The 20,889-nt window shown below is 37.8% G+C and overlaps 1 protein-coding gene across 3 annotated transcripts in view; it reads right to left on the reverse strand.

Moving 5' to 3' along the window:
- Window positions 1–17,241, reverse strand: part of LOC124858304 (vasoactive intestinal polypeptide receptor 2-like) — a 40,124-nt gene extending 22,883 nt beyond the window's left edge. The window contains exons 1-5 of one of the 3 annotated variants that reach the window (XM_047350296.1): window positions 16,973–17,241; window positions 16,747–16,855; window positions 11,980–12,082; window positions 8,397–8,504; window positions 2,653–2,750 (exon numbers count right to left, since the gene is read on the reverse strand). In XM_047350296.1, coding sequence (XP_047206252.1) covers window positions 2,653–2,750; window positions 8,397–8,504; window positions 11,980–12,082; window positions 16,747–16,803 — 366 coding nt within the window. In that variant the 5' untranslated portion in view covers window positions 16,804–16,855; window positions 16,973–17,241. Of the gene's footprint in view, window positions 1–2,652; window positions 2,751–8,396; window positions 8,505–11,979; window positions 12,083–16,746 lie in introns of all 3 variants that reach the window. The other 2 variants (XM_047350295.1, XM_047350294.1) reach the window with 2 other exon arrangements.
- Between the last annotated feature and the right edge of the window lie 3,648 nt (window positions 17,242–20,889).

Raw genomic sequence — 20,889 nt, forward strand, 5'->3', positions numbered from 1 at the left:
GCACATAACTGATCAAGCTTTTAAGGCAGCTTTTCCTTGTGGTGAGAAAGACAGTAACCTTGTTACTAAACCCATCGCATTATTGACAGTAACATTGTGTCACTGTAGAGCACTTGGAGATAGATATGTTTGATTACGTTGTTCAAATGTGAACATCTGCCAGGGGAAGGTTATTACAGTAAAAAATTATTTAACCAAAAACAAGTAAAACAATTAAACAAGTTGTTAAAATGTTAAAATGTTGGCAAAACAAGCAAAATGAATTCTGTAAAATCATTAGAAAATAATTTATTTTTATGTACATAAAACGATTTAAATTCTTTGCAGGACAGCCATGACGTTATATTTTAAAATTAGCTAAGCTATAATATACAAATAGCTAACGTCTACAACAAACTGTTTTCATGTTGCTAATATGACGTTCAGGCTTAAATATTGTGGCTGTTTATGATAAACTCTGAACTCTTACTCTAAAAACAAAAACAACAACACGGTGAGTCTCCGAAAAGAATTAAAGGTTTAATATTGTTAATATTAAGTGGCCAATTTGTTGCGAGTTATATCAAACAACACAGTTAACAAGCTGTACACGATGATGCGGTGTTGTCAGCCTAGAAACAACACTGAACAACCGCCCCATGCACATTGATGGTGGAGGGCGCTCTGGACACAGCTCTGCCCCCCCGCGCAATAACTTGTAATCCAGTATTTTTGTAAAGGCGAAGCAGGATGTAGTCTTTGCCTCACTGGGTCCAACCGGACCCTAAACATAAAGCATCTGCTCACAGAACCACTTCAAACTCAGCCTTCTGCATGCATAATTACAGACCCAGAGGCACCCAGCGCAAATGAACAGAAAGGGAAAATAATCTTGTCAGGGTAGAGGTTGAGACGACAAACATGGTGCTGTGAATGGCAATGACAAAAGTTAAAGACTAACAAGTTAAAACTAGTTAAAACTAACTATAACAGTCCAGAAAAGCAGGAGCAGAATGACAGAGGAGGAAAAAATCAGCAACTGGATAATTTATAATGATGTAGCGCCACAACCCCTGCATGTTTCCAGCATCACAGCAGAAGATCTGTTTGCTTTTCCTCTTGTTCCACTGGAGGCAGTGGGAGCTGCAATTTCCTCATTTGAATAGGGCAGTCTGCACCTCTTCTGCACCTGTTATCCTTTGCACCCGCAATCTTTGAAAATTACATGGAACACACCCACTTATTGCACGTGCAATTTTTTTGCTGTACTAGCAGTTTAGCGATTTTAAGCGACAGCTTGTTGCTGAGTCTCAAAACCAAGATCCCCTAAGAAACAAAAAATAAAAAACTAGTCAAGGATGAAAATTAAAGTCATCAAGCACCAAGTAAACCGTCATGGAAACCCGCTTTGTCACGTGAAGACCCCAAATAAGGGATTTTAATCGACAGCTAGTTGCTGAGTCTCAAAACCAAGATCACCTAAAAAACAAAAAATAAAAAACTAGTTGAGGATGAAACTTAAAGTCATCCGTCACGTAAACCCGCTTTGTATTCCATACACTGCAGCCCAATCCACAAAGAAACTCTGATTCAACTGTAAAAACTGTGTCATACTAACCTGAAGATAGAATAACTAAGACGCTTTCTCCAACGCTGCACACTGAAACAAATCTATGGTCAGCTGTTAAAAATCCCTGCTGTGTAAAACTGGGTCTGTGGTTGATTTGCTATCTGCAGCAGCCTTTTCAAAGTGGATCAAACAAAAGATGCAACACCTTTGTCTGCCTGTCAGAGCAAATCTGCTACCTCTGATCTGTACGGTGAAGAACTTTTACAGCAGAGCACATTGTTTGGTTCCTTGGTTGAAGCACACAGAAGAGCAATACTGTGGTTAAAATGGTCTTCAACTGCTTTTTCAATAATATTCAGTCCAGTAGAGAAATGCTTATTTTGTATTTTGTGAAAACTTAGACCTATGAATTATTCAAACATAAAAAGGCTCCTAAACTCAAGGAATGAGTGTTGTGAGAGTATGAATACAAAGGAAGGTTAGCAGGAACACACAAATGATAATACAGTTACCTACAAAAAAGGCTTAAAATAACTTTTACAAAAGAGATATAAAAATGTTGCCAAATGTGTTAGTGAACAATTAACAGTAAATATGCTTCATATGGCAAGAAAATTATGGTGTTTTCATCTGGTTTTCTATTTATGCTGCTTCGCAGATGATAAGCAATGCTAACTATGTTAAGTTAGCATGTTAAGCTAGTAGGTATTATTGACTGCTTATTTGGGCTCAGAACGCTAATTTCTTGTGTTCTTAGTCTGAAATGGATCAACAGTCGCATGAAGTTGAAATTTTCACTTGGAATTATAAGAACGTCTGATGTTTTTGAAAGGAAAACATGAGGAATAACTAAAATATGCCATTGCAGAAAATGTGCACTGACAGTAAAATGAGCTTCCTGTGAAGAGGTTTGGGTTCCTTGTATGATTTGAGACATCAAGTTTGCAAAGAGATCAGGTTTCTGCAGCCAGAAGCTTGATATGAAACTAAACAAACTAACAAACAACAGACATGCAGACCTGAAATTTAATACTGGAACTGAATTAACTGTTTTAAAATCTGCAGCTGCACGATGACAAGCAGCTTTCAAGCAATGACCTCACCTCTTTGGGTTCATCGCTGATGTCTGATGAGCAGGCGAATCCGATGTCAGGGTAAACCAAGGACCAGCCTTTCTCTGTGCATGTCCTGCTCAGGTTACCTGAGACAGAAGCAGAAACATTTTACTGTCTTTTATTTGCTCTGTGTTAACATCATCACATATTAAAACTGTCAACACTCCTGTGTCTCTCATTCTTAAATGACTCTTTCAAATCTTAAGCCAGTACAATAATGGCTGCTTTTTATACCCAAGCTTTGTAATGTTTGTGTAATACTTGACTACATAATATAACGATCTTTGTCTAAACTAAAATAACAATATAATAATAGGTATGATAATAATAGATTGTCCTACTTGCAGCTGGTAGCTTCTCTTTTCCAGGATATAAATGATTTGTTTGTCTGGAGCTCATTGACCAACTTAGTGAAGAACTAAGAAGAATTTTAGATTTATAGCAATTTGGAATTGTCGAAGAACTGTTGCAAGTACAAGTTGTTCTGATGTGTCAGCGATTGGCCAAGGTCTGCAAGAAGACCCAGCATGAAGGACGAACGTAAATTCATGAGGTTGTTCAAGAACACCACAGCAACCACCAAGGCTCAAGCCTGCTATGAGCTGGAAACTGTTGGTACAACAGTGTGTTGGCCCTTAGTGAATCCAGTTTTACTTCAGCATGGACTAAGAAGGTACCAAAAAGGAACAAAGCTGCCTTGCTCCAGTGAATAAGTGCCCCATGACAGGCCACGTATATGCAGGTTAACTTTGACAAAGATACTCAAGTTTCCACTGCCTGTTCAATCAAAGATCTGTGCTAGTCTACTGCCAGGTAATTCTGTGCAAACATAATCTCTAGCTGACTGAAGGAAGATCTGAGCATATCTCTGAATACTGCCATTAGCTAATTTTTGTACTTAGCTAAAAGCTCCAACATGATGTCAGCAGTGAGGCTGGGGGGTATGCCACCGTTTTACTGGATTTTTGATTCTTTCAAGTCATTAAATTGTTTGCCAAACTACAAATTAGGTAGGATGTTCTGTCTGTGCCTTGTGACAACTTTACAAAGCTTTAGAGTAGAGTTTGATTGAAAGTACAGTGGAGCTGAGCCTCACCACGTCTATCACTGGGAGTGCATCTAGAGTTCAGACGCTTCTGCTTTAGCATCCGCACCTTTAAGAATCACGGAAATTTTAAGCTTCGTCTGTACAAATGTTTTACGGACGAGATTGAGTTATTTGTCTTAGTAAGTTTAAAGGAGTTGATGTGAGGCTTTCAAAATTACAGAACAATGCACCAGCTTTAAGGCATGGTGGTGGCAGCATCATGTCGAGGGTCTGTTTTGCTATCAATGCTACTGGTGCATTGCACAAAGTGGATGCCAGAATGAAGAAGGTAAAATACCTCCATGTTCTTTAACTTCACCTCGAATCAACTGCTAGATGGTTGAAAATTGGTCCAAAACGTAGATCTAAACTGGTTTAAAGATAAAACAAGCTTACATTAAACTTTTACAACAGCTCTCCCAAAGCCCCAAACTAGGAGGAAGGATCTGCAATAACCAATATTCTCAAAATTGTGAACTATTGTTACATTTTCTCCAAAAATTTAATAAATTTAAAAGAGAAGAGTGGAGAAATATCCAGGCGGATTTATACCAGAATCTTGCTGATGGCTACTAAAAATCTTTGGTCAAGGTGCAACATGCTAAGTGACATTTAAACAAATATTAGTGCTGGCGTATTAATATATTTGAGCTTTTATGTATAATTTTACCTCTTTGTGGTTTAAAGAAAATCAGCTTGAAATTTAAACTGTATTATCTGAAGTACTGTTTCAACCTAGACGAAGAGCAGTTTAAATAAATCAGTAAAGAATAAACTGAGACTTGGGTCGGGCCCAAGGTCTCCCATTGTAACTATCCAGGAGGAGGCGGATATTATAAAGTCAAAGCTAGTGAGCAGCTGTTGTTGTACACATTGGTGATGATTATGTGTTTCATCACTTTAACAGCTGACCTGAAGCTTTTTTGTTGTCTCTTTCTGGTGCTGCACCGAGGTGGACGAACCACAAAGAGATGCCGGCACTTAGCATGATCACTAACATGCTTAGAGAGGAAAATCACAGCAGAGGAGATGGTTTTAATGAAGAGATCAAAAGAAAAGACCAAGAAAGAAAAATATAATGTCATAGAAAAAAAGAAATGTTAATTCAGATGTAAAAATGACAAAAACATTTAGGTTTTTTATACATTAATAAAAGACAGACAGGATCTAATCAGCATCATGGAGGAAGGAGACTAAATCAACTAACTGACATAACAATTTGTTAAATTATGTGCTAGAGCATCTGAGAGGTGATTTTATTACCCACCAGCTGTTGGTGGACTCAAACTGCCAATATCAACGATAAATTATGGATTTATAAAAGGCTCAACATATACTAATCAGCTAAAACATGATATGATAATCATCCCTTTATTTGTCTGCTATAAAAATGTTGTTGTTTTTTTCATTCAATTCATTTATTTTTAATGTAATTCACAGAGTAATGGCTAGAAAAGAGGGGCTGCCGTGCCTGATACCTTCTTCTTCTTCTTGTGTTAGCGATGGTTGCCTTCTATCAAAAACAAGATGTCATCATCATTTCGCATCAAAATTACCTCACATGTAGGAAACTGCTGCTGAGAATAATGCAGCTTTTCTGGATCATCAAGAACTTGAGGTTTAGCAGCGCTTTGGTAAGATCCAGATTATTACCACCACCTGTGCAGAGCTTGCTAAAACTCTGGCAGCAGGCTGGTGTGAGTGTGTATCTTTCCATAGTCAAGAGAAAAGCTTTGGACAGAAAAGGGGGCAAAAAAGCCACGTCATTAAGGACAGACCAACATGCTGCAGGACGGACAAAGATGATCAGCAAAAGAAAGGTTCAAAGTTGGTCTTTGAGAACCTGGGATCAGTTCTCCAACAGTAGTCAACAAACTGTGATCAACTCCAAGCTCTAAGACTAGTCACCTTCAGTAAGGATCAGTTAATATCGAGCAGGTTGGAGAGAATTACAGAAGTAATGAAGAAGAAACATCAACACTGGAGGTCCTTACTTTAAGCATACATTTTAATTAACTGATAAAAGTATTTGGCCATAAACAAGCACCTCAGCAACTGCTAGGTCCATGCCAATAAGTTAATAAAAATCAGCAAAAAGTTCATTTGTTTCTGTAGCTTGATCCAAAAAGTAAAACTAATAAGATTTATTATACAGAGAGAGCTTCAAGGTGTCGACCAGTCTTTCAGAGGTTCAGATTTTATTTAAAGTTTCAAGTAATTCAAAGATGGAACGTTTTATAAAGTTTTTTTAAGATTTCATAACCATCATCTCTGTTCCGTAATCTCATTAAAGGATTAAGATCCACAGAGATGTTTGTACAGAAAAGAAAAAAAGGCTCTAAGGTCAGAGCGAGCTTTAAAACTGAGCTTCTCATCCGTTTTGACGGGAATCTGATCTATATCATGCATATCTTCTCATAATGCGCCTACTTTCTTATCAAAATACCTCCCTACTAGGACATTTTAGCCATTTTAATTCAAAACTTAGTCTATTTTTTACCAGTATTTTGCTAAAATATTAATAAAAAACTCTTTGATTAAATCTTCATAGTCCAGTCCTTAGTTTTGTGTCCAATGTCCTTAATGTAACTGGCAGATAAACACTTCAATTAATACAGAATCCAATCGGTGAATTCAATAAGGGTCCAAATCCAAAACAATTTTTTAAAGGTGAAGGTTATTTTTATTTTACTCGAGGTATGTGGAATGGTCTTAGCATCAGCACAGGCAATAAATTACAATAGGTGTCATGATCTTGGGTGTTTTTGGTTCTTATTTGTGTTTTCCTTATTTTGCTATACTCAGTGTTTATCATTAGTTAGATGTTGCTTTCCTAGTTATTCCTTTATGCGTATTCTAATTTATTCCTCTTAGGTTCTTATTTTGTCTCTTCGTTCAGTGTTTCTTTGTAGCTCCAGAGATAATTAGTTTCCCCTTCTTCTGCTCTGCCTTCCCTCAGCCTCAGCCACCTATGAAATTAACTAGATTCTGCTCGCCTGCAGCACCTCGCTCCCTCCATTGCTGCACCTGTCCTAGCTATTAAAGCTCTGTGTTGGTTTTTGTTTCTTGCTGGATTCTCCTGTTTGCCTGTCTGGTCCATGGTCCTTTGCCTTCACTCTCTGCCCAGATGTGCTCCTGTGCTTCCTGCATCATCCATTTGCTCCAGACCATTCTTTGTAAGTGTCTTTCATTTAATTATAAAAAGCTTTTTGTCATTTTGGGTCTGCTCTTCACTTATGCACTATAAACCAAATCATGACAAAAGGAGGAGATAAATGTCTCTGCTGTCTAAATAAAAACAGATGAGCTGCTGTGGAAGCAAACAGTTGAAGGTTTACATAATAAACTTAAGGACAAAACATAATTTTCATTTCAAAACCTAACATGGCAAGAAAACAGCAGATGGCTGCTTAATTTGCAGGTACAAACTCCCAGATAGTTCACATCTCATCAAAAACCAAAACCAAACTTCTTCTTCGTCTGCCTCTTTTCTAGTCCTTTTGGGCTTTATTCCATCCTCACTTGAATCACCACTGTTGCCACCTAAAGGTCAAGGCACAATTATCTGCAACAGCTGCCCAACTCCAGGAATGGCATTGCATAAAGTACTTTACGAATTAATGCATGCATGTTGGGAGTTGGGACATTTTTACCTGCGGATCACAAAACCAGGGAGACCTCAGTCCCTTATTGAATTTACTGGTTCACTTCATGAATTATAAAATCTTTATTAAAAACATTTAACCCAATATAAGCATCAAATCACCAGATGATAACTATAAATATGCAAACACGACGGCTGTTTTGAGACACTACATTTTTTTTTATTAGTCCAGTTTGGTTCTAAAATTGTAATAATTTCTTTATTTGTTAAAAAACAAAAAGTTCTCTTGGTGCAACAGTTGCCGACTTTTGAGCTGGGCTTGGAGTGACACCAGGGAGCAGGTTGGGTCAGGGCTAAAAAAAAATTTGGATGCTACCAATAATTTTTTATATGCAATTAAAGATTGTTTAAACAATCTCTAATTAGAGATTGTGGTCAATTTTCTCTGAGGTCCTAAAACTAAATACTGAGGTCCCTGAGAAAGTATCATAAATACCACAAACATCCAAGATACAAGATCTTTTTACCAATTTGATAAAAAGAATAAACTGAGCTTTAAAATATTAGGAATTTATATAAATGATTTTGATTTTGTATGATCGGATTAAACTGTTGTTTTATTAATAAAAAAATAAAGTGCCTTGAGACGATAGTTGTTGTCGCTATATAAATAAACTGAATTGCAACAAGTATGGAAAAATGGTTCCTGATGTTTCAGAGATTTCCTGTTTGATGTAGAAACTTTGAACAATCGTCTCGTCCCACAGATAACATGGATTGGATCTGATCGTCTTGAAGAATAGGTTCAGATCTTTGTGAAACATGTGCCATGACTGTGTGTCAAATTAGGATTTAGTTTAAAAACATAATATTTTATTTAATCACACTGGTTGCAGATAGACATTGAGATGTTCTTTTATTCAGGAAACTCTGACTTCCAGGTTTTTATTTAAATTCTTAGCAAGCTTTGTTGAGGAAGATTAATGAAGGAAGGATAAAATGTTGTGTGTGAATGTGTGTGTATGTGTGTGAGAAGCCCACCATTTTTCCCAAAAAGTAGCAGGAAGGGGGAGGGGCATGGGAGGGTCAGCACTTCCCCGACGGCTGCACCACGCCAACAAGAGACGTTGTTCCACTCGCCTTCACATCCTACACACACATAAAACACACACATAAAACACACACATAAAACACACACATAAAACAGACACAGAGCAAGTGTTAGCCAGGTCTGAACTTCCTGTTTAGCTGAGCTACTTATTTCAAACTCACTGGAGCACATTAACCATAAATCAGGTTCACATGAAAGCTTTCCGGTAGCTCAGCAATGTTTGGACACTGCTCCACGGTGCAGTCAGAGAAGAATGAAGGCCTCTTATGATGTGATCTAACAGCTAATTTAAGCAGGTACAATAAATATCTGGGACATCACAGAGAAACATGGGAGCTCTAAATATAAGATCTATTTCTGAAATGTTTTAATATTTTTGAGGTTCAGCAACTTAGTATTTAGACACTTAAAACCTAAGATTTTCCTTCCTTCTGCTATTGATTAATGCAGATTTTATTACTTTTATTTATAACTGTTTAGGAACTTTTACAAATCTTTAAAAATTATTAATGAAATTTTGTTTTATTTACATTATTACCCATCCATCCATCCATCCATCCATCCATCCTCTCTTAAGCACCTCTGTCTTTGTTCTCCTGGGGGATCCCTGAGTGATTGGACTTTCATGGACCAGAGAATCCAGAACTTTGCGTCTTCGCTCTGGTAAATTATTACAGACAATCCCCTGATCAAGAACCATTGGTCTATTACTGTGTTTAACAATTCCCTAGTCTCCTTTGAAGCTAAAGAAATTGTTTAAACACAGTAAAATATGTCAGTAAAGTGTAAATAGAAAGGGGTACTAATAGAAATTGTAATGCTATTCTCCTGTGGTGTCTTTAAAGTATTCTGAGTAGTTTTAGTAGTTTTGAGTAGTTGTATGGTAAATAGAGGTACAATGATATTTTTCCAGCCCAGAATAGATATATTTGATCTTCTGTTCACATTTGATGTCAATCATTAATACAGATATATAGACGATCAACAGATGTAATCCTAAAAATGTGAGAGTTCACTTTCAGATCTCCTCTGTGTCCGCCTCAGGTCCTAGGGGCAGGTCTGTGGCTCCTCACCCCGCTATTGAATATTCTTATGGAGAAACCTTATATACACAAAAACGCTCACACATACACCCACAGCTGTTTGGATTCAGGTGTTTACAGATACACAGATATACTCTAAATTGATCTGCGGTTGCCACTAAATACATCTTATATTAATAAGTACAGTGTACGTTTCAGTGATGTTGTAACAAATGTGTTTGTTGTTTGTCCCTGCGCTTTTTTCTTCTTTCTTTCTCTCTTTCTGCAGGTGTAGAAGCAGCCTTCTAGGGTGTCATCTTATATTCTCTTATCCCTGTTTCTCTCCACTATTCTTTATATCTTTCTCTCCATTTCTTTGTTCTTTTTTTCCCTTTTGTTTCTGTCTCCGTGTCCTATGCATTTTGAACAACATCAAAGCAGTTTCTGATTCAGTATATTTAAAACTGTATATATATGTGGAGCATTATGGTGTTAGCCATAATGCTCCACATATATATACAGTTTTACTTGTGAAGATAAATCTGTTGGGCTTCTTCTTGGCGCTCATGAATTCTGAGTACTACTCTGCCAGACAGGACATGGTTAAAAAAAGGAAGAAACAAAATGTGTCAAAACATTTTGGGGGTTTCCTGTTAGTGTAACATTTGCAGAACTGTGTTAAAATCTGGCCACCGGTTTCACAGAAATATCTCATATCAGTTTGTCCTTTTAGACTGAACACGTTTCTGTGTAAAGAATGTGAGAAAACCCCACATTGCGGAAGTTGCTGAACTCAGATATAATATTTTATTATCACTGAGGAAAATTATTCAAACATGAACTTTCAAACATTAGACCAGTTCAGTGTTGCATAAACTGTGTTCTCATATGTTTGAATGTGTTTTAGTTAAGCTGTGCTTACACAAGAAGGGGGAACAAAAAACAACTCTTCATGCTTGAATTGTTCCATTTTAGTATTCATTTGCATTGCAGAGGTGAGGTTTAGGTCAGGAACTGAAAGAAAATCAGTGTATTTTCTCAGTCTCTTACATTGTTGTGGATAAATGTTGGTCCACAGCTCTTGTATGGTCCCACCATAACATTTTTAATAGTATGAGGTCTGGACTTTGACTAGGTCATTGCAGCACCATGATCATTTTCTTTTTCCACCATTCTGTATTTCATATAAACAGGGCTTCATGGTCGATTCAATGACTGCAAGGATTCCAGGTCGTGTGACAGCAAAACAAGCCCAGATCATCAACCTCCCATCACTGTGCTTGACAGTTGGAATGAGGAGCAATGTTCTGCAGAATGCTGGACTTCAAACACAAATATCATGAGAAAGTTTGAATGTTTTGTCACTTATGTCAGAAAGTGAAACTTATTTATTATATAGATTTATTACACATTGAGTGAAATTATTCAGGCTTTTATTTATTGTAATTTTGATGATTATGGGTTAAAATTAGAATACTGTGAAAAAATATATATTTCTGCAAGGTTGAGCAGAAGGAAAAAGTGTAGTAGGAAAAGGTGCACCAGCAACATTGATAACCCCAACGTTCAGAGGATCATCAAGCAAAATCCATTCAAGAATTTGTACTTGAAGAAGAGTGGACCAAGAACAGAGGAGGCTTCCCAGAAGAGCATTGAACAAAAACACATGAAGAGTTTAGGATTTCAAGACTTTTTCAGGTACCTTAGATGTCTGAATTTGATGTATTTGTGTTTAATATACTCATCTTTATCTTTGTGTGCTTAAAGCCATTTTTATGAGGGTTTTAATTTTACTTTACTGTTTATAAATTATATTTTTCAGACAATGTATTTATTTATTTATTTATTTTATTATATTTTTACCACCAACATATCAAAATGAACTTGTTTTATATTATTCACTGTTTTACTGGCATACTATTATTTAACCTGCGTGGTACTTATTTGATTAAGATGTATTTTATATGTGTTAGAATTTTTAGGCTTTTTGACAGTTTTCTAAACAATAAAAATCTTTATTTTACATTCACTTTAGTGCCGTCCTTGCTTAGATTTAGGTCTTGATTTTGCATTGGAATGATTTTTTTAACACATTTGAAAGTGCAGGTGTATTTATTGCTTGTTTAACAGAAACAGATGAAAACAAAGCCGTATGTTCAGCATAACTGTGGTGAGACAAGGCGTGTCTCAGTCTGTTGAGCACCTTCTGTGTCTCACTGCTGTGAGTGGTGTGAGAGCGCGCGTTGGCATAAAGTGAGGAGTTGAGTTTGTGCAAATTAAACAAGATAAGAGGTGTATTTATTTGTTTTTGTGAATAAATCATTAATATCACAAGTGTTGAGACAACAGTCAACACCTCCTCCTCCTACTCATATAAATCATGCTGCTTACTTCAGTTCATGTTTTTAGGTTGTTTTTTTTTTTATTTCTTTTCTGCTGAATATTGTTTGTGAAAGATTTTTGCAAATGTTTAAGCTAAAAAAGGTTTTACCTGCAGGATCTGGCGTCTGCTGCTGCTGCAGTTGTGTCTGACACTCTTCTCTGGCTCTCTCCATCTCCCAGTAAAGCCAGCAGTGAGGAAACCTCCCATTAACCTGTCAGTCCGAGGAGGAAATAAACATTAAAAAAAAACTGCTGTCTGCTGAATTCATGCTTCATCTTTCTGGAATAAAGTTCATGTTTCTAAAACATGTTCACCTCTGGCTGCTTTCTGCAACTCAGGAAGGAAACCTATGATGAACAGGAGCTTTAAAAAACTCCCAATTTGCTCATTCTGTTTCTTCTTTCCAGTTTAAGCAGCTACATGATTAACGTTGCCTGTGTGGATCCCTCAGTGGGTCAGATCATAATAATCCTGAGTGCTTACAGAGAAAAGAACCGAACCAAAAAACAAGGGAGTTTCTCTCCTTTCCTCAAATGTTTAACGTCTACCAGTTAATAGGTGTCAAAGAAAAAAGGAATTAAAGACAGAGCAAAGTGTCTGAAACTAATTTAGAAAAGAATATAACCAATCACTGAATCACTTTGATCTTCAGAAATGTTCTCTAACAATAAAAAGGATAAGATCAATATTTATGCCAGATCAGCAACTGTTTGAGCTCTTCCCAGGCAGTAAACAGTGGCTGACTTCACTGCAAACAATTTATCATAATTTATCATACCTCTGATGTCTATTATGATTGTTACTGGCTGTAAAGTGAACCACAGCCAGCTAATATCTGAATTAACCTTTTAGATGTGTACCCTGAGGCCTGCAAAGAATTTTGCCTCAAGGATGATTCTTTTCTTATTGTTTAACAAGATTTTTCTTTTGTTCTGCCAGCTTACATAAAAACCCCGGCAGAGACCAAGAACAGTTTTGAGTTAACCAAGGTAGCTGAAAGCCAAGCTAACAGATATCCAACCTAATCACAACTCTAGCTAACAGCTACTCAAACTCACAGCTACAAAAACTGACAACTGCTCAAGATGACAATTGCACAAGCTAACTGCAACTCAGGCTAACACCGACTCAAGCTAACACCGACTCAAACTAACACCAATTCAAGCTAACACCGACTCAAGCTAACACCAATTCAAGCTAACACCGACTCAAGCTAACACCAATTCAAGCGAACACTGACTCAAGCTAACACCGACCCAAGCTATACTGTTGAAAATAATAGTGACCCAGGCTAACACTCAAAACAGTGTCAAATTTTATAATCTAAAGTTACTGAAAAAAAAAAAAGAAACATTTGAGTATTTTAGGTAAACTATGATTTGTCACAGCGAAGCAACTTTTGTGCTGTTCAATCAAGAAAATAGAAACTACATGTCGAACTATTTAGGCCCAAAAATGTTTAATGCTAAAGTTAGCTATACAAAAATCTTAGAGCTTTAGTTGTAATTGGTTGAATCTTGTCGTCTCTGCTCTGAGTGGCTGTTAGCCTAACTCTTCTTGGGGATTCTTCCAATGTTCTCTAAACTGAAATCCCTTCGTTCAACGTTTATTTTAGATAAGACAAGGACTCCTCATAAATACTATTTAACCCCAAATGAAAAGAAATAATGGGGCTGCACAGTGGTGAAGTTGGTAGCACTGTTGCCTTGCAGCAAGAAGGTCCTGGGTTCAATTCCCGGCCTGGGGTCTTTCTGCATGGAGTTTGCATGTTCTCCCCTGTGCATGTGTGGGTTTTCACCGGGTACTCCGACTTCCTCCCACAGTCCAAAGACATGCCTGTTAATTGGTCTCTCTAAATTGCCCCTTAGGTGTATGAATGAGTGTGTGCTTGGTTGTTTGTGTGTTGCCCTGCGATAGGCTGGCAACCTGTCCAGGGTGTACCCTGCCTCTCGCCCATAGACTGCTGGAGATAGGCACCAGCTCCCTTACGACCCACTATGGAATAAGCAGTAGAAAATGACTGACTGAAAAGAAATACTGAACTATGCCAACAGACACTGCAACATCCCTTTCCTGGTTAATGAATACTGAAGAAAATTAATATATCTGGTTGATCAAAGCCAAAATGTAACCCTAAAGTCATTAAAGATTGACTGTTGGTTGAAAACATATTTTGTAGCCAGACGTACGAAGCAGAGAGCTACAACACTGAGCCATTAAGGAGCAATAAAGCTGCGAGTTGTTCAGAACACAACAAGCTTGGAACATTTAATTAATGTCACCTCGTTAGCGGCATATGTTACTGCTTAACTTCACAGTTTTTCAGGCAGCTGATAAATGGCTGCCACCTTCGTATTGAACATGTGTGTGTCCTGGTACAGCTGATGGTAACCAAGGACACACACTCAAACACAGTGTACACAGACCACAGAGCTTACAATATGGATGAAAGGAAAAACTCTCCAACAGAACGAGTTCACGCACCAAACTTGACCCCATTGATATAGAGAGCGTTTGTAAGTGTGCCAGGAGGTCTGTTTACACTGAGATATACTGCCAACATGTCAGAGCAGCCAGTGAGGTCAAACCTCACATATTTCTTCAGCTTCCCTCACTTCCTGCAGGGACTCTGATACTTTTGAACCAACCTGCCACCTCAACGCGTCAAAAATGAAAACTGAAAAGATGAATGCATTTATGCATCGGATATTTTCGATCTGAATTTTTCTCTTTTGCATTTTCATGTTTTGCAGCTTATCTTCCTGCCAGTGTAGGTTTTAGTTTGACTGGTTAGTTTCTTCTACAGGGGCTATCTGAACAATAAATTATTCTATCAACCAAGAGCATTTGGGACAAACCAGTCTGAATTAAAACTACATGAGGAAGTTTTTGTCACATTTTAGTAAGGAAATCAGAGGAAAGAAAGATCTGCATTTACAAAGTCTAGATGTTCTGGGTTCATTCTCCATCCTTTTTGTCAATTAACAATAACAAACCAAAACAACTCATTGTCGTATGATTTAGCAGGAACTCAAACAACTGCTCTCAGTTTCAGGATAACACCCTAAACTGAAGAGAAAGCTTATGTTTTCCCAGTTTTTAATCCTGAACCTTTTCTACCTTTTGCCTTCATCTAGAACATATAATACCCTGATTTAATATAGATCAATGCAGGCAGCATCTGCTGTGCTCTGAGGACAAAATACACACTGATACCCATCAGTCCTGTGGATCACCCTTGCATTTTAGTGGTGCATGAATAATATTCCAGCATCACCTTTCTGTACATCTGATAGAGTATCCTACATAATGTGATCACCAGCTGAACCAGGCTGCAACAGGTCATCATGTAAAACAGGTCGTCATGTAACATCGCTACTCAGAGACGCCAAACACAGCTGAGAGCAGCCAAACACCAATCAATGTTTTTATTACTAGTTATATTTGCACATCTTAAATAATTTACTGGGGGCTGTAGTAGAGTAAAAGAAAACCCACAGACCCAATGATTACTGCATGGATACTGCTGATTCAGAGCAGCTGAATCATTAATAGTGTTTAAAATAAAAGCAGTGTGGAGTTTAATCAATCTGTGGCAAAAAATTATTCAAACTTGGGGGTCCTTATTTACGGATGAAGGCAACAGATGCATGAATGCATCATAACCAGCAGATAACATGCTGGTTATGATGCACCCTCTCTAAAACTCAGTGTAAAATTTGTAGGTGCAGACATGGTTTAGAAGAACTTGGTTAAAAAGTTGATTGAAGGGATGAAATCATGTAAAGAAGTGCAAATAGTGATTCCACATCGTTGCTGTATCTTCTACATGGCTTTTAGCAAACTGCTAACTTTTGATTGCTTTCTTTCAGCAACGGTTTTCGTCTCGCTACTTGTCCAAAAAGGCCAGATTTGTGGAGGGAACAACTAAAAGTTCTCCTGTTAACAGATTCCCCCGCCTAAAAAAAATCCACTTGAACATTTTCAAACAATGGATCATTTTTCTTCAGCTGCACCATTAGGCTCTTCTTTGTGTTAGTCTATCACATACAATCTCAATCAAAACATAAAGGCTTGTGGTTTTTACTCGAACTAATGTGAAAAGTTCAAAGGGTGTAAGAACTTTTCAATGTACTGTAGGTGACTAAAATTACATTAGTTAAGACTAATTACAATACTTAGGAGTTTGTCATGAAGCACAGAAGTTAGCATATTGATTATTTATGTATTCCCAAAGACAGAAAAAGTTAAAAATAAAAAATCTTTTTATAATAAAACAGAAAAAAGTAAGCAGGTATTTGTGCATTTAACGATATCATCCATTCATGTAAAACGTTTGACCCTAATTTTACTCCGCAAACCTTTCTGCTTGTAATTAAACCTTAAAGGGTCACAGACATGAGTGGGTTTTTAGACGGCTGACATCTCCTTTGGATGCATCTACTGAAGCAAGAAGCTAAAATCCAATCAAACTGTCTGCTGTTGCAGCTAAACCCTGGAGGGAAAAACCGGGCTTTTAGTTTTCTAGAGTTGAGCCAAAGGCTACCTTTAAAATGCTGCACCAGGAACCAGAAAGTGAATGTGTTCTTGATCAGTCAGCAGAGCAAAAAGGCTCAACGCTGATTTATCATTAATGTGGAGACTTGGTTTCTTATTGAGCTGAATACAGCTTGTGGTGATCAACAAAGAGGGAAAGGATTTACAGTTAACAAATTAAACAACATGGAAAAGTTGGAGAGGTAGTAAGGAAAAAGTTCACTATTCTGCCTGAAGCTCGTTGGCTTTAAAGGATAACGCATTAAAACGTCGACATGCATTAGATGGTGTTTTCAGGGCATAAATAAATAGGTTATATTAATACTAATGTGGACTGACCGTGTGGATGAGGGTGAAGCCGAGCAGCAGCAAAGCGAGTCGGTGCGTAAAGGACATGGTCGGATCTCATCCACCTGCAGGGCGGCTCACAGCTCACCTGGCTGCCATCCTGAACGGGAATCACGCGTGCTGTAATCCAACCAAACTGCAGACTGACAGGTTTGATTTCCACTGACAAAAAGCTGCTTCTGCGCACAAATCTCTGGGCATGAATCCTGGTCCTCACCTTTACGCGCGGCTTCACCACATCTCCCCACGAACCAGGTCTTCCTTCGGATCATCAGCGCCTCTGAGCTGCAGGTCTGGCCGAAGTTGGCGGACAGAAGTTGAATTATATCAGAGAGGAGTCCATCTGACGGAATTCAGCTGCAGGTTGTGCATAAAGTCCTGTAGAGGCGGCGCACTACGGTTCCGGTGGTTCCGGTTCACCTTCTGCATTTAATGCGCGTCCAAGAGAAATGGTCCCAGGGGACGCCCAGTGCAGAGGAGCGCTCCCACAGCCTGGAGCTAAGAGGAGATGTTGGTCCGCTGACTCCAAAGTCCAACAGCGACCTCATGTTTTAACTTTTGCTACCGGCAAAGCAGATAATGTTAGAAAAACAAATAAATACGAACTACAGCTTTTAACCCTCATTTATGGTTATATTTCACAAGTTTGCATCACAAAATTAAACTCACTATTCTGTTTCCATGATTAGATGATACAATGTCTTGCAAAAATATTCATATCCCTTAAAATATTCCACATTTCTACACGTTACATCCACGAAACATTTATATATTTTGCTTGGATTTTAAGTTACAGACAAAGTAGAACATAATTGTGCAGCTGATGGAAAATAATTCATGGTCAAGCGTTTTTACCAAGAAATTAGCATTTGTGTTTAGTTTCCTTTACTCTGATGCCCCTAAATAAAATCCAGTGCAGCCAGTTGCCTTCAGGTGTCAGATAATCAGTAAACAGAGTCCATCTGCCTGTGATTTAATCTCAGTATTGATCCAGCTATTCTCTGAAGGCCTCATGGGTTTGTTAGAGAAAACTGACAAACAAAAGAATCACGAAGACCAAAGAAGACTGCAGACAGGTCAGAGAAAAAGATGTGGAGAAGTTTAAAGCAGGGTTAGGTTCTACAACAATATCTCAAGCTTCTGTCAACATGGTCAAGTTAAACGTTGTCACAGACAGCAAACATTTAATAAAAATAGATGTGCATAATTTATTTTGAAAGGCATAAAGGTACTGGTGTCCTTACCCAGCTGCAACCCTGCCCTGACAACCAAATATCGACAATGGAGTCACTGGATGTTTTTATGTTGGTTACTATGACAGATATAAAAGTACAACAGGAATAATACAAGTCAAATATTTTATATGGTACTTCACATGTTCTATTTTAAGAAAATTATATCTTCTCCATGAAAATACCATCCTTTAATATAGTAAAAGTGTCTATCTGCATCAAAGTACTGGTGGGCCAAACCTGAACCATTCTTGGATTGTGGATGTGGGCAGCTGTTGGAAGATTTGTACATGAATTATCATTGCTTAGTTTAAAAAGTCTTTATCCTTATGATTTACCATATATATATATTTTTTCATTTATTTAGTTGGGTGAACTTTGATAGATTTGAATACTCTTTACATTTATTTTTGAAGTACTTTTATGAACTATTAACAGAATTGTCATCTTGTCTTAGAGTTGCATTTGGGTGGTTGCTATGCAGACTGAGTAGGAACTTGTGTGTGGAGGAGTTCTGGGAAGCAGGCTGTTTGCACCCCAGACAATCTTGGTGTCCTTGGATGCCAGATGTGGACGTGTGCTGTATCAATATATGGACAGAAGCAGTTTTATTCAGTAGGACTTGTATTTGTGAAACTGTGTGTAGCCATAAGTGTTTTTTTTTTCTTTAATAAAAGCCTGTGACACAGGGCAGCTCCTCTGAGAGAATGGACTGTCTCTCCCTGGCCAGCCAAAGATAACTTTGACTCGCTTGTGTCTTCATTGCATACCTTCTCTGAGTTTATCATTATGTCTAAGACTGACAGCAGCACAAATCATTCTGAGGGCCCCATATGGTCTGAGGGCTGCACATTGGAACATCCCTCATTTCAATGAAAACATATTCATGTGTTAGAATGGCCCAGTCAAAGTCCAGACCTAAATCCAACCAATAATCTGTGCCAAGACTTTTAAATTGAACTTCACAGATGCTCTCCATCCAGTCTGAGGTTCTTTGGAAAGAAGAATGGGTGAAGTTTCCAGTCTTTAGACCTACAGAGTTAGTAGACAAACCCAAACACTTTAATGTGACATCTGTCATGTCCATTAGCTTATTATTTTCTAATGTTTCCAATACAACTCTTGGAGGGTGTCCTGGTGTTGCAGATACCAATCCATGAAGAGTCTCAGGTGTTAATTAGTTCCTTTCTTCCTGCAAACATCTCTTAAGGTGTCCTACACTACAGGGTCACTGTCGACTTCTGTTTACTACATTCTCCTACAGATTCGGACCACAGGCAGGCCTGTCCAGTAGCTGTACCCTCTTCTTCTGTGAGACCTTTCTACATTAATGCTGCCATCATAGAGGTTGGAGAGCTTTCTAAAATTACCTGACAGATCCTGGCTCATTGGAGGCTTTTTAACCTCTTGAATTCCCTCCTTATTACTAGAATCCATTCATTAAATTATTTTATGTAAAGAGAGAAATATGTACGGTAAATCCTTTCAAACTATTTACTGAGAAACATCTCTTACAGGTCTCTGTACTCTTTACAGAGATGAAACTCCACTTCTACTGAGCTCCAACAGCAGTTCGGATTTTCCTGTTAAAATTTTTACAATATATACGTTTTTTTAATGAGTCTAATTTAATATTTCTGCTTAACTTTGTTAAAATCATGATATATAACATTTTCTTTCTCGATTTCAACTAAAATCTCTATGGGCTGTTATTGTCTTTCAGTATCTCATAAGGGCCAATGCTTCTTATTAGACACATTTTTGTAGAGTTATTTTAAGACAAAAATGAACTCGATCTTCAGTTATTTATCCCTCTGGAAGCATAAATAACTTTGGGAGACTTTTGGTTACATATAGAGGACAGAAATTCTAAAATATGTTTATTTCTTTAAATCTCCTCCAGGGTCAGTTTTATAGTGTTTATCTCAGTCCCGTTTTTTGTTTGCAGATCTTTTATGATCACATGTGAACAAGTTTGTATGTATAAACTTTTCTCTTTTGAGTGTAGTTGAAGAGTATACAGCAGGAGGGAAAGGCTGGTCTTTGAGGTAATAAAAATAGCCTCCCAGCAATTTTAAGTGCAAAATAAAAGCAACATTTATCTTAAAGGCTAGAGGTGGCTTATCCGTCCAGCTATAGTCATTGCTGTCCTCAAATAAAAACAAAATAGTAAAAATAAATGACCTGAGCAAAAACACTTGAAAAAAATAAAAAAATAAAAGTTGGAAATGCCAATTGTGAGGCGGACACCCTGTCTAGTTTCACGGCTAGTCTTAAAACTTTCCTTTTTGATAAAGCTTATTGTTCGAGTGGCTTAGGTTATCCTGAACTATCTGTGTAGTTATGCTGCTATAGGCTTAGGCTGCTGGAGGACATAATGACCACTTTCACCCTCTTCGCTACATTCTCACACTACTCTCCAATTTTGCACTATTTTCTGTTATTTCAGTTTTTAACTTTATGTTCTCTCTCTATTCTCTTCCTAGAACCTACACCTGGCCTGACTCTGTGTCTACCTGTGACACCTTTCTGAAAGGGGGCATCGTCCGAGCTTCTGCTGGTAACAACTTAACAACTTAATGCTCACCCTCTACAGATGATCCACATAGCCCTGTCTTTCAGTGTTTAACCCTTTCTCTCTCCTAGACATGGCGATTGACTGAGCTTCTACTGTGACTAACTCTATGTGCTCTCTTTCAGACTCTAACTTTGAAAACTGGCTCAGAGTTTATCTGTTCTTTCTTTCTAGATGAAACGACTAAAGGAGCTACATCCATTAACATTTACTTCTCCTTCCCATAGAAAGTACTCCTGGATCAGAGCTTCTTTGTTCTCTTTGTGTCTCTGCTCTGTTCTCTCAAACCCCCAGTCGGTCGTGGCAGATGGCCGCTCACACTGAGCC

The sequence above is a fragment of the Girardinichthys multiradiatus genome, chromosome 21, assembly GCF_021462225.1.
Source record: "Girardinichthys multiradiatus isolate DD_20200921_A chromosome 21, DD_fGirMul_XY1, whole genome shotgun sequence".
Classification (NCBI taxonomy): domain Eukaryota; kingdom Metazoa; phylum Chordata; class Actinopteri; order Cyprinodontiformes; family Goodeidae; genus Girardinichthys; species Girardinichthys multiradiatus.